The 13,016-nt window shown below is 42.2% G+C and overlaps 1 protein-coding gene across 1 annotated transcript in view; it reads left to right on the forward strand.

Annotated features, from left to right (window-relative positions):
* Positions 1-12,579, forward strand: part of LOC126413266 (uncharacterized) — a 138,375-nt gene extending 125,796 nt beyond the window's left edge. Inside the window, exon 4 of the mRNA XM_050083168.1 lies at positions 12,246-12,579. Coding sequence (XP_049939125.1) covers positions 12,246-12,579 — 334 coding nt within the window. The remainder of the gene's footprint in view (positions 1-12,245) is intronic.
* The last annotated feature ends 437 nt before the right edge of the window (positions 12,580-13,016 follow it).

Consider the following 13,016-nt stretch of genomic DNA (forward strand, 5'->3'; position numbering starts at 1 on the left):
ATGCGCAAAACTATAGACCTATATCTCTTACGTCGATCTCTTGTAGAATTTTAGAACATGTTTTTTGCTCGCGTATCATGTCATTTCTGGAAACCCAGAATCTACTATGTAGGAATCAACATGGATTCCGGAAACAGCGATCGTGTGAGACCCAACTCGCCTTATTTGTTCATGAGACCCAGAAAATATTAGATACAGGCTCCCAGGTAGATGCTATTTTTCTTGACTTCCGGAAGGCGTTCGATACAGTTCCGCACTGTCGCCTGATAAACAAAGTAAGAGCCTACGGAATATCAGATCAGCTGTGTGGCTGGATTGAAGAGTTTTTAGCAAACAGAACACAGCATGTTGTTATCAATGGAGAGACGTCTACAGACGTTAAAGTAACCTCTGGCGTGCAACAGGGGAGTGTTATAGGACCATTGCTTTTCACAATATATATAAATGACTTAGTAGATAGTGTCGGAAGTTCCATGCGGCTTTTCGCGGATGATGCTGTAGTATACAGAGAAGTTGCAGCATTAGAAAATTGTAGCGAAATGCAGGAAGATCTGCAGCGGATAGGCACTTGGTGCAGGGAGTGGCAACTGACCCTTAACATAGACAAATGTAATGTATTGCGAATACATAGAAAGAAGGATCCTTTATTGTACGATTATATGATAGCGGAACAAACACTGGTAGCAGTTACGTCTGTAAAATATCTGGGAGTATGCGTGCGGAACGATTTGAAGTGGAATGATCATATAAAATTAATTGTTGGTAAGGCGGGTACCAGGTTGAGATTCATTGGAAGAGTGCTTAGAAAATGTAGTCCATCAACAAAGGAGGTGGCTTACAAAACACTCGTTCGACCTATACTTGAGTATTGCTCATCAGTGTGGGATCCGTACCAGGTCGGGTTGACGGAGGAGATAGAGAAGATCCAAAGAAGAGCGGCGCATTTCGTCACCGGGTTATTTGGTAACCGTGATAGCGTTACGGAGATGTTTAATAAACTCAAGTGGCAGACTCTGCAAGAGAGGCGCTCTGCATCGCGGAGTAGCTTGCTCTCCAGGTTTCGAGAGGGTGCGTTTCTGGATGAGGTATCGAATATATTGCTTCCCCCTACTTATACCTCCCGAGGAGATCAGGAATGTAAAATTAGAGAGATTAGAGCGCGCACGGAGGCTTTCAGACAGTCGTTCTTCCCGCGAACCATACGCGACTGGAACAGGAAAGGGAGGTAATGACAGTGGCACACACCGTTGGGTGGCTTGCGGAGTATCAATGTAGATGTAGATGTAGATGTAGATGTAGATGCTAGAGAGGGAGTTCTTACCCATATGGCTCACACTAAAAACAGGAAATTTTGAAGTGGAGGCAAAAGGAACAAAATTGCAACCAATACAGGACACCAGGGGAATAGCCAGGTCGACATAAAAGCAGAACACCGAGAGCTGGGAAGGAGGTGGCAACGGGGAAGGAGCGGGGTAGGGAGGGAAGGGGCAGGAAGAAGGAAATGCAGCTAGGGAATGAAGAATGAGCGGCAGAAGATCGGGGCCCCATGTGCGCCACGCACCGTGAGCCCCCTGGGGGCCTCATTATGGAGAGTCAGGTAGAGTTCTACCTGAGGAAATCAATGTAGACGTCCTGGAAATTTTAAAGTAAAAAGTGTTGTCGTTAAAACTTGAAATTACCTTGTAGGTCAATCAATTACTTCTGCACATTCACCAGGACGCTTTCAGCGCAAACGACAAACGGTCTTGAAATCGCAACTGCTCTGATTATCTCGGCACGCCTCAAGGCTGATCCACATTCCCACTGATCGCCGCCTCCTAGATTTGGCCCTCACCCGGGTGACGTACTGCTGTTGCACATGGGGACAACTTAGCCTATGGACCTCTTCAGATATTGTGAGAGCTGAGCTGAGGTTATGTATACAATACTACCGATGCTGAGCAAAGTATTCCTGCAAGTGACTCTGCAGACAGTGAAATTGACATTTTCGAAGACAAATTGACAGCATGTTAGACTTGGGACAGTCTCTTCAGTGTGACAAACAGTCGACAGCTCCAACTGTTAAGCTTTTTTTTACATAATTGCTCACTTCACAACTGCAAGTAAGTACTTACTTAATCAAATGCAAAGACCTCCACCATATATACACGAGATTAATGACGTTTCTTTTGTCTACTCAATTAAGGAAATTGGACAGGAAATGATGGGGAAGTACAGTCCACCTGTAAACCGGAAAGCAAGAAACGCTTGTGGCGGAGGAAGTTAACTTTTCCGGCAGAACACTACAGCTGAAATACACGATCAGTGTGAAACATTATACGAAAATTGAAGGGGATCACTGCTGTCAGCTGCAGCGGGACACTATGCGGAATCAGCAGCAGTGAGTGAAAATGTGTACTGGACCATGATTCGAGCCCAGGATCTCCTACTTACAATGCAGGATCATTAATCACTATGCCATCTGCGACACAGTGTTATCACAACTGCTCGGACTATCTCGGCACGCCTCACAGTCGATCCACATTCCCACTAAGTGCCACTTATCCACAGTCCCTGTCCGTTGTACTCCCGTTCGCTACTCTGACATGATATTCCCACAGGAAGACAGTCGTATTTGCGCACCCTCACTGAATAAGGTGGATCCATTGACCAGCTAGGTGTATCAATTATATGAATGTACAGAATCCAATGCTGTGAAATATTATATGTAGACGGTAGGGGATCACTGCTGTCAGCTGTAGTGGGACACTATGAGGAATCAGTGGCGATGAGTGAAAATAGTACCAGACATAGATTCGAGCCCGGGATTTCCTGCTTAGTAGGCAGGAGTGTTAACCAATGTGCCATCTGGGACACAGTTTTATCACAACTATATGGACCATCTCAACGTGCCTCACATCCGATCCACATTCCCAATGAGTGCCACCCATCCACAGTCCCTGTCCAATGTATTCCCATTCGCTACTCTGATGTGAGATTCCCACAGAAGGTGAGATGTGTTTGTGCATCCTCACTGAAGAAGGTGCATCCATTACCCATCAATTATATGAATGCATGGGGTCTGTTCTTTCAGACATGTCCAAAAGAACAGACACTATGCATTGGTAAATAGGGTGAGTCACTAACTATTGCCACCGAGAATAACTCCGAAAGTATGCTAGGAGCTGAAAAGTTTGATGGACAAAAGTTGCATGGGACAACGGGGGCCATAATATGACGCTGGTATTTGTTGTTAGGTGGGGTCACGTCAGAGATATGAAGGTCAACATTGTTGTTTTAATGGGATGCTATAGTTTGGTACTTATTTTCTGATAGCGGCTATTGAGACGAATCCAGTGATGTGTAACAGTAAGGTCTTTGATGGTCAATGAAGGTCAAAAAAATGGCAGAACGTCCATTTACGATGTTCAAAGTGATGACCATTGGTGTCAATGCAGTGCTGCAAGCTTCTTATCACATCGGCACTTATCAAAGCACATGCTCTGACAATTCTCTCTCACATATCCTCAGCTGTAGTTGGAACGTCTTTATAAGCAATGTCTTTCACGAATACCCACAAGAAAAATCCATAGGCGTCAAGTGTGGGGACCGAGCCGCCCACGACACATCTCCTCTGCGTCCAGTCCAACGATTTGGCAATTGTCTCTGCAACTCACTTCTAGCCATCAGCAAAAAATGTGCCGGACACCCATCATGTTGCCACAACATTCTATTCCTTGTTTCTAAAGCTATTTCTTCCAATAACAGACCTAATGTTTCTTGCAGGAATGTCGTGTACTTTCTACCATTAAGATTTACTTTGCTGAAATAGGGGCCTATAATACTGTCCTCCAGAATCCCACACCATACATTCACCGACCACGGTTTTTGCTGTGCAACTTGCTACAGCCAACATGGATTTTCAGTTGCCGAATAATGCATGTTATGCAAATCACGTTCCTATGGTTCGTGAATGTAGCCTCAGCAGTAAATAAAATCAATTAATGTGTCATCCCTCTGAATCTGAATTTGAGCCCATCGGCAAAATTTAATGCGACGCATACAATCCGTACCAGATAATTCTTGGTGGAGACCGATATGGTAAGAATGATACTTATGGCGATACCGAACACGAATAACACTACTCTGGCTCATGCCAGATTCCCTTGCGATTTGACGTGAACTAACACATGGATCTCGATCCACAGAGGCAAGAGTACCAATTTCCGTTTCCTCTTCAGTAACTTTCATTTGCCGGATATGTATCCGATGTGTTAAATAACCAGTTGTTCTCAGTTTACCATACACATATTTAAATGTAAGACGTGTAGGGTGAGTATATTGAGGATATCTTTCAGCGTGTAAGTCTCTAACTCTCACTGAATTTCGTTGCCATTCTCCGTAAATGAGAAGCATATCGAATTGTTCTTCGAAGGAATAAATCATTCTTATTCGCTTGATTCAACGATACTAGTCTTATCGTTCCTATTAGTGTTGTATAGCGAAACCGTCGAGTGGTGTTTACATGTCAATGGCACGTTATATGAATACGCCGTATTCCGCGATTATTTACTATTTGCACGATATACGAGAGAGAATTGTCAGAGCATGTGCTTTGAAAAGTGCCGAAGTGATAAGGAATACCACTCGATCCCTGATAAAAAGATTGCAACACTTCATTGATTCCAATGGTCATCACTTCGAACATCTTCTGTAAATGGACGTTCTCCCATCTTTTTGACCTTCATTGACCATCAAAGACCTTACTGTTACACATTACTGGATTCGTCTCGATAGCCACTATCAGAAAATAAGTACCAAACTGTAGCACCCCATTTAAAAAAACAAAGTTGACCTTCATATCTCTGAAGCGACCCCACCTAGCAACAAAAAACCAACGTCATATTATGGCTCCCATTGCCCCATGCAACTTTTGTCCCACAAACTTTTCAGCTCCTATCACACTTTCGGAGTTATTCTAGGAGGCAACAGTTAGTGACTCAACCCTGTGTATGACTATGAATTGATTTCCTCTCTAGCGCCGGAAAATAATGTACAGAGGTTTTCATGGATTCTACCCGTATGAGTTTTTTTACCATAGTATTATTAGTAACTCATATGTGTGTCTCATTTAGTGTTAACATACTTTGTGGAAGATAACACCCCCGCCTCCCTAGTCGGTCACACCTGTGCGCTGTGTTGCCAGTGTTTTAAACAGTGTACAGTGTGACAGGGAGGATCAGTATGACAATGTGAAACACCATATAGTAGCTTCTTTCGATATAGTAAGGTAGATAGAGTGGGGGATCACTTGCCTGCTCTTCAATTACAGACCTGTAAGTGCATCACCCCAATATGGTGAATTACCTTCCCTCACAGTTCTACCCTCCCTTTCAACTATGACCCCTCGTCTCTCTGTTACACCCCCAGAACCCAATTTATTCCTTGATACGGCTCTACCGCACTTACGTGTAGTACACATGCATAATACTTGTTTTTAACCCTCTTCATTTAGGAAAAAATTTTATTTCGTACCATTACAACACTATTTTTAATAGTCTGTGATTTTTCCATCTCCTGCAATGCGGATGCTATTAGACCCAGAGAAAAAATGAATAGGTTCTTTTTGTAGAAAATGTAATGTAGTTTAATTTTGAACTAGCAACCATAATCGCGAGTTATTCAATAAAACAACTAAAGAGACCTTTAAACATCAGCCCACACCGACTCCCCGCTCACACCCCAAAAGTATGGATTATTAGTATATTGTTTGTGGCACTCTATCCCACCATTGTACAAAAATTTGCAACTGCACAAATTTTTCCCCTATTCGAAACTTTTTAGTCTTTGTATGCTGGGTTCAATTGCCAATTCATTTATATACGAATATACACAAACATACCGTTATTGCTGAGAAACAGCGCTGCAGTCACAGACCTACTGTATGTGTAGGCCAGTAAGAAAACAGTCTGTGTTCAAGAGCAATGTACCAGATGTTGGGATTCGCCTGTTAATGGAGTGTAGTCTGATGTGTTAGAAACTTTTCAAGCTTGAAATATCTCGAAAAATCATCTCCTGGATTTATAAGCTGCCCCTTTTCTGACTGGACTTTGACATCAAATTTTGATACTGCAGATTATTGCAATCATCAGAATTGACCATATGAAGAGAGAAGTTTATTGCATCTTTTACCTCAGAATACGTTTCATTAAAGACACAAGTTTCCATACACAAGCCCTCTTCTCTCTGATGATGCAGTTCTTTCTCTGAGTTCAGGTGTCAATGCCGTCTATAAATCGACCAGTTCTCTTCATTTTCCAACATTAACTTTCATAGACAATGTTCTCCAATACCTTCCTCTTCCAAATTCCTTACCCATACATTATGCGCTTATCTCTTCTGCTGATTGTGGCAAACACTTTGTTTGTGCTGCCCATCTAGTTTCTGAGATAACTTGCCATCGTCAGTGCCGTTTTTCTAAATTCTACAAACGTGAAATGTAGAATTTTACTTAATGGAACAAGCCAATTTTTAAACAGTATGTTGAATTGGTTTTTGCTGTCCATAGCTTGTGATTTAGTGTTTACTGTCACTGCTTCTTGAGTGCAGGGTACTGTGTTCGTTTCCCGACCAGATGAGAAATTTGCTAGGGGATTGAATGTTTATGTTGTCCTAATCACTACATTTGATGCTCATCACAAAGACGCCAAGGTCGTCGAAGCAGCGTCAAACAGAAAGACTTGCAAAAAGCAGCCAAACAACCACAGATGAAGTCTCCCATCCCATAATGCCATACAGTCATTTCATTTTTAGTATTTGCTTATATTTAATACAATAACTTTTAGATTTTATATATCTCACATGTCACTACTTTTGTAATCTATTGTTCGACTACTTTTAAAACATTTTTGTGCATACAAAGTGGAATCGAACACAGGCCATGCATATTGGGATTAAACATGGTGTCCTCAACAATTACCACTGAGAGAAAAAGAGACAGAGAGAAAGAGGGGCAGGAATTAATTTAACATTTTAAATATGAGATTTCATTAGTTTCATGACTTTATATAAAGGGAATTTTATGGAATTTTTTTTTTACCGATCATGTGATAAATGCTCACTTCTTGGGCCACATTGATACTTGTGTTCAGCTACACGGGCCTGCATGCTGCAGGTTGGATACCCCTGCTTCAGCGTATTAAACATGCTCGAAAAACTTCAAAGTCGATTTTTCTAGAGAATTTCGGAGAGCTGCATTGAACTACCTTGCTGAATTGATAATTGAATACTAGACTTTACGTATCTCAAATATAAAAAAATACAAAAATCCGATTCCCATGTGATCTCCTTGTAAATTCTCAAAAACATCGAAAATTATTTTTCTCGTTAAGTAAATCGAACTCCTTCACTTTTAAAACAATTTTCATTAAAAATCGTTTACCTATATGTGTTCTGATTTATGCACTGTGTAGGGATTTCATTTGTCCAGGCAGTGTAGAACGTAAATATCTTCTTGCTTTCAGATAATCCGCATGTCTTGTGGGAGAACACTAGTAGGGAACTATCTATCATTCCCTCGTGCAACCTTTGCAATGTATCAGGAAAAGAAAGCAAACAACAACATGAAAATTAAGAAGACACAAAAGCACAAAATAAATTACTATAATAGAAGTGTGCTCAGCGAGAATTGGTTAACTTCCATTGTAAGCAGACAGCGCCACAGTCTCCTGCTTACGCTCATGCACAGTCTGCAGCATATTCAAGAAGCCAGAAGTTCATACCCATTCGTTCAAGTAGCCCCACGTGTTAACCCAACCACTTCCGGGGTGGGGAGATCTACCAACCCCAGATCGAATTAACCTGAGAGATCGGTGTGCTGGCCAGCTAGGATGCAGTTTTTAGGAAGTTTTCCATAGCCCAGTAGGTGAATACCGAGCTGGTTCACATGTTCCATCTCAGATACACACTACTCAAAGATTCTGAACATTTTTTCACACTTCTGCACAGAATTAACTCTATTTGCAGACAGGATGGGTATGTTACTTCCATCCTGAAGGGGGGCGGGGGTGAATAGGAGACTGATGACCATCGCAGTTTGGCCTCAACCACTCGATCAGTTCAGCACAGTAATCCCCACTTCAGCACACTCGATCAATAATTGACACCCCTGAACCACTCACCACTTGGTTGGTGGATCACTTATGCATAAACAAGGAACATGTACTCACAGATGAGTAGTCGATTTTGAGCAGAAAATGGCTCGTGTAAAATGAACTTAAGGATATTTACTTTCTGGATGACCATTGTACGTTTCTTAAGCGGTAAAGGCATCATATTTCAAATAGGAGGGGGTTGTACACTATTAAGGTAACTCCTGTGAATGTTTGGAAAAATGATAACAATTTTCATAAGGTTTACATGGCTCTAACAGAAACGTTGACTGCTACTAGGATGAAAGGTGCAGGGAAATATAGATGTTTCTTGCTGAACATATTGATATACCTACAATTAATCACATTAGTTCTCATGTTGAGTTTTTGCAGTTTCTCTTTTTTTTGTGAAGATCAGTAAATTGTTTTTCGATATGGTGGTCCATACTTAGAATGTATGCATTGTCTAACTATCTTGCTTAAATCTTTGAAACTTTAACTACACATTAAGAACACATCTCTTTGAGAAGTAGGCTACAATCATGTCATTTTAGCCACAAGTTTTTATTCTGGAAATGTTTACACCTGATAATCAAAATTAAGATTACTTTTTTGTAATTAATTAGTATGTATTTTTCTTTTTCTTAATATTTTTTCTTCCTATTAGTGTCTGTTTCCTGCTTTCCCACAAATAGTACCTTGAAACAACCCCCAAAAATTTCGGACCTCTAGCTCAAATACATTTTTTGTGTGTAAAACAAAAATGTTAGAAAAGCCAGTTCTAAGAAAATTCAATTGAAGGTTATGTTTGATCTGTGACTCATCTCTGTTGTTCCTAACACACTCCAGTTGCATAATCTTCTAGGTTTACGTGTTTCTCATCTTCTCTCTTCCTTTTCTTGCTTCTTTAGTTATACCAAGAACCGAATTTCAGCATCTGCCATTCTCTTGGGATCAGTTGCCAATGGTGATTGTCTCATATTAAACCCAGAATATATTCCTAGCAACACTAGAACTTCACACCTGCTAAATGCCCCACATTAAAGCAAATTACAGGCTAATAACTTTCGAGAATGACAAAATAGCAACAGCTCAGACTACAGAAAAGATTATAATCGAAACAACGCTCGAAAACCAAAGAAATACAAGGGAAACATAGAACACCATAAAGTGTATCTGTTATGCTCAGTTTACACGAGCATGTTATTGCAGCAATTTACTTGCGAGGAGGAACTTGCTGCGCGATTTGCGAGTGTAAACATATCGCCAAGTCGACTTGCGACCGTAGTAATTTATTGCGGAAGTGACTTGCTGCACGTTTTCCACTACCAGTGTGAACACCACGCAAGAAGTATCTGCAAGTAACTTGCAGCTTTTAGGATGTATTTCTATTTCCTGCAAGTAGGAAGCGCAAGTTATAAGAAGTATGTCGTCTGCATAACACTCATATTTAACATTTTACTTAATGTGGTGACTTAATTTTATGCAAACATCATACGTATTATATGCAAACAAATTTCAAGACGTCAAAAGTGGCTCTACATATCGTGCTGACGGGAATATGAAACAAGTACATTAGGGACTTGTATGAGTCTCCTACAAAGAAAAGATTTCAAAATTCAAACTTTTTTCGGTTGTATGTTTCACATAAATAAATGAAATGCCTATTTTATTCGTAGTTCACCTGTAGCTATAAATCGTAGAATGACTAGCAAACGTTCCATTGCTGAAACAGCAGTACAGAAGTTTGTATCTCGTTTTGATATGACGGGCGCTATTAACGTCAACTAATACTCCAGATCATTTGAGGACATTCTGCAAAAGTTTTCAAAAGTATCGATGCTCTCGATAGTAAGTTCTTGCAAAAGGTTATTGTAGGCACCATTATGCGATCTTATTATCCACTCTCTAACCCAAATACTTCTCTTTTCCTTTTTCACGTTTTTCATGACAATTACAAGAGCTGCAGCACATATCACCCGCCTACTTGTCATTTTATACTTCGGCTGACACTCGTAGTGGTACTGAAAGCATATGTAAACAGTATCAGGAAGTCGTTGACGCAAGTTTCTTGCCAAAGAACTTGCGGAAGAATCTTATTTAATTCTTGCGCTGCTGTGTAAACACAGCTGCAAGCGGCTCGCAGTAACCTGCAGCAATAACTTCTGCAAGCGACTTGCTAGTGTAAACCCAGCTTAAGAGGCCAGTGAATTCGACAGACAGTTGTATAGTGTATGTTGGTCTTATGTCAAAGCTGTGTGACCAAAATGGTACTGAAACAGAAGATGACAGACTACAGGCCGAAATACTAAATGTCTTTTTCCAAAGCTGTTTCACAGAGGAAGACTGCACTGTAGTTCCTTCTCTATTGTCGCACAGATGACAAAATGGTAGATATCGAAATAGACGATAGAGGGATAGAGAAACAATTAAAATCGCTCAAAAGAGGTAAGGCCGCTGGATCTGATGGGATACCAGTTCGATTTTACACAGAGTACGTGAAGGAACTTGCCCTCCTTCTTGCAGCGGTGTACCGTAGGTCTCTAGAAAAGCGTAGCGTTCCAAAGGATTGGAAAAGGGCACAGTCATCCCCGTTTTCAAGAAGGGACATCGAACAGATGTGCAGAACTATAGACCTATATCTCTAACGTCGATCAGTTGTACAATTTTGGAACACGTGTTATGTTCGAGTATAATGACTTTTCTGGAGACTAGAAATCTACTCTGTAGGAATCAGCATGGGTTTCGAAAAAGACGGTCGTGTGAAACCTAGCTCGTGCTATTCGTCCACGAAACTCAGAGGGCCATAGACACGGGTTCCCAGGTAGATGCCGTGTTTGTTGTCTTCCGCAAGGCGTTCGAGACAGTTCTCCACAGTCGTTTAACAAACAAAGTATGAGCATATGGACTAGCTGACCAATTGTGTGATTGGAGTGAAGAGTTCCTAGATAACAGAACGCAGCATGTCATTCTCAATGGAGAGAAGTCTTCCGAAGTAAGCGTGATTTCAGGTGTGCCGCAGGGGAGTGTCATGGGACCGTTGCTATTCACAATATACATAAATGACCTTGTGGATGACATCGGAAGTTCATTGAGGCTTTTTGCGGATGATGCTGTGGTATATCGAGAGGTTGTAACAATGGAAAATTGTACTGAAATGCAGGAGGATCTGCAGCGAATAGACGCATGGTGCAGGGAATGGCAATTGAATCTCAATGTAGACAAGTCTAATGTGCTGCGAATACATAGAAAGATAGATCCCTTATCATTTAGCTACAAAATAGCAGGTCAGCAACTGGAAGCAGTTAATTCCATAAATTATCTGGGAGTAGGCATTAGGAGTGATTTAAAATGGAATGATCATATAAAGTTGATCGTCGGCAAAGCAGATGCCAGACAGATTCATTGGAAGAATCCTAAGGAAATGTAATCCGAAAACAAAGGAAGTAGGTTACAGTACGCTTGTTCGCCCACTGCTTGAATACTGCTCAGCAGTGTGGGATCCGTAACAGATGTTGATAGAAGAGAGAGAGAAGATCCAACGGAGAGCAGCGCGCTTCGTTACAGGATCATTTAGTAATCGCGAAAGTGTTACAGAGATGATAGATAAACTCCAGTGGAAGACTCTGCAGGAGAGACGCTCAGTAGCTCGGTACGGGCTTTTGTTGAAGTTTCGAGAACATACCTTCACCGAAGAGTCAAGCAGTATATTGCTCCCTCCTACGTATATCTCGCGAAGAGACCATGAGGATAAAATTAGAAAGATTGGAGCCCACACAGAAGCATACCGACAATCCTTCTTTCCACGAACAATACGAGACTGGAATAGAAGGGAGAACCGATAGAGGTACTCAAGGTACCCTTCACCAAACACCGTCAGGTGGCTTGCGGAGTATGGATGTAGATGTAGAACAGGAGTTTAATAATCATGTGAATGTGTTGAGAACCGAGACATCTTCTTAGATTTTTGAACAACTTCCCGATGTCCAATTCAATTCTTTTAATCAATATTTTGTTCAAGAAATTCTAAATATCGATTTAAAATTAAAAAAAAAAAAATAGATTTTTTGAAGAGGATTACAGGGAAGGTACCCTACGTGCGTGACGCTGTTGCAGCGAGATGCCGCCGCGGCCGCTGGTGGTGATACCGCAGTGGGGGCGGGACGGCGGCGACGCGGCGCTGTGCTTCCGGTACGCGCTACGCGCGGCGCCACTGGCGCTCCCCTACCCGGGCGTGGCGCGCGCGCACCCCGCGTGGTCGGACCACGTGTACATCACGTGCGAGGGCGGCGACGCGGCCGCGCTGCTGGCCGTGCCGCCGCCGCTCAAGCACCTCAGCCGCTGCGCCATCCGGCTCGCGCTGTGGCGCCAGCACCGGCTGCCAGACGGCGTCTTCCAGCTGCCGCTGCCCGGCTGCCTGCTCGAGTACCTCGACCTCGCCGAGGACTAGCCAGGCGGCCCGTCGCGAGTCCTCGCCGCGTCACGAGTGCATCTACAGATCTGAAACAAAATACATAACGTCAGGCGAAACAATCTTTACTAGGGTCCCTGTAGTGAATTCATTGTCACTCATCAGCGGCAACTTCACGGCCGATATAACAGCGCGATGTCATCCTGCCCTTTCCTAACCTACTGATTATTCAACAGTGAATATTTTGAACAAATTGGCGGTATTGCCACGGGTAGTCCTCTCTCCCTTCTGGTAGCAACCTCTTTTATGGAAGACTTTGAGGAGAGGGCACTTGATCTAGCAGAATTTAAGCCATAGGTTCTGGCGATGTTGTTGTTGTTGTGGTCTTCAGTCCTGAGACTGGTTTGATGCAGCTCTCCATGCTACTCTATTCTGTGCAAGCTTCTTCATCTCCCAGTACCTACTGCAACCTACAT

The sequence above is a fragment of the Schistocerca serialis genome, chromosome 7 (assembly GCF_023864345.2).
Source record: "Schistocerca serialis cubense isolate TAMUIC-IGC-003099 chromosome 7, iqSchSeri2.2, whole genome shotgun sequence".
NCBI lineage: Eukaryota > Metazoa > Arthropoda > Insecta > Orthoptera > Acrididae > Schistocerca > Schistocerca serialis.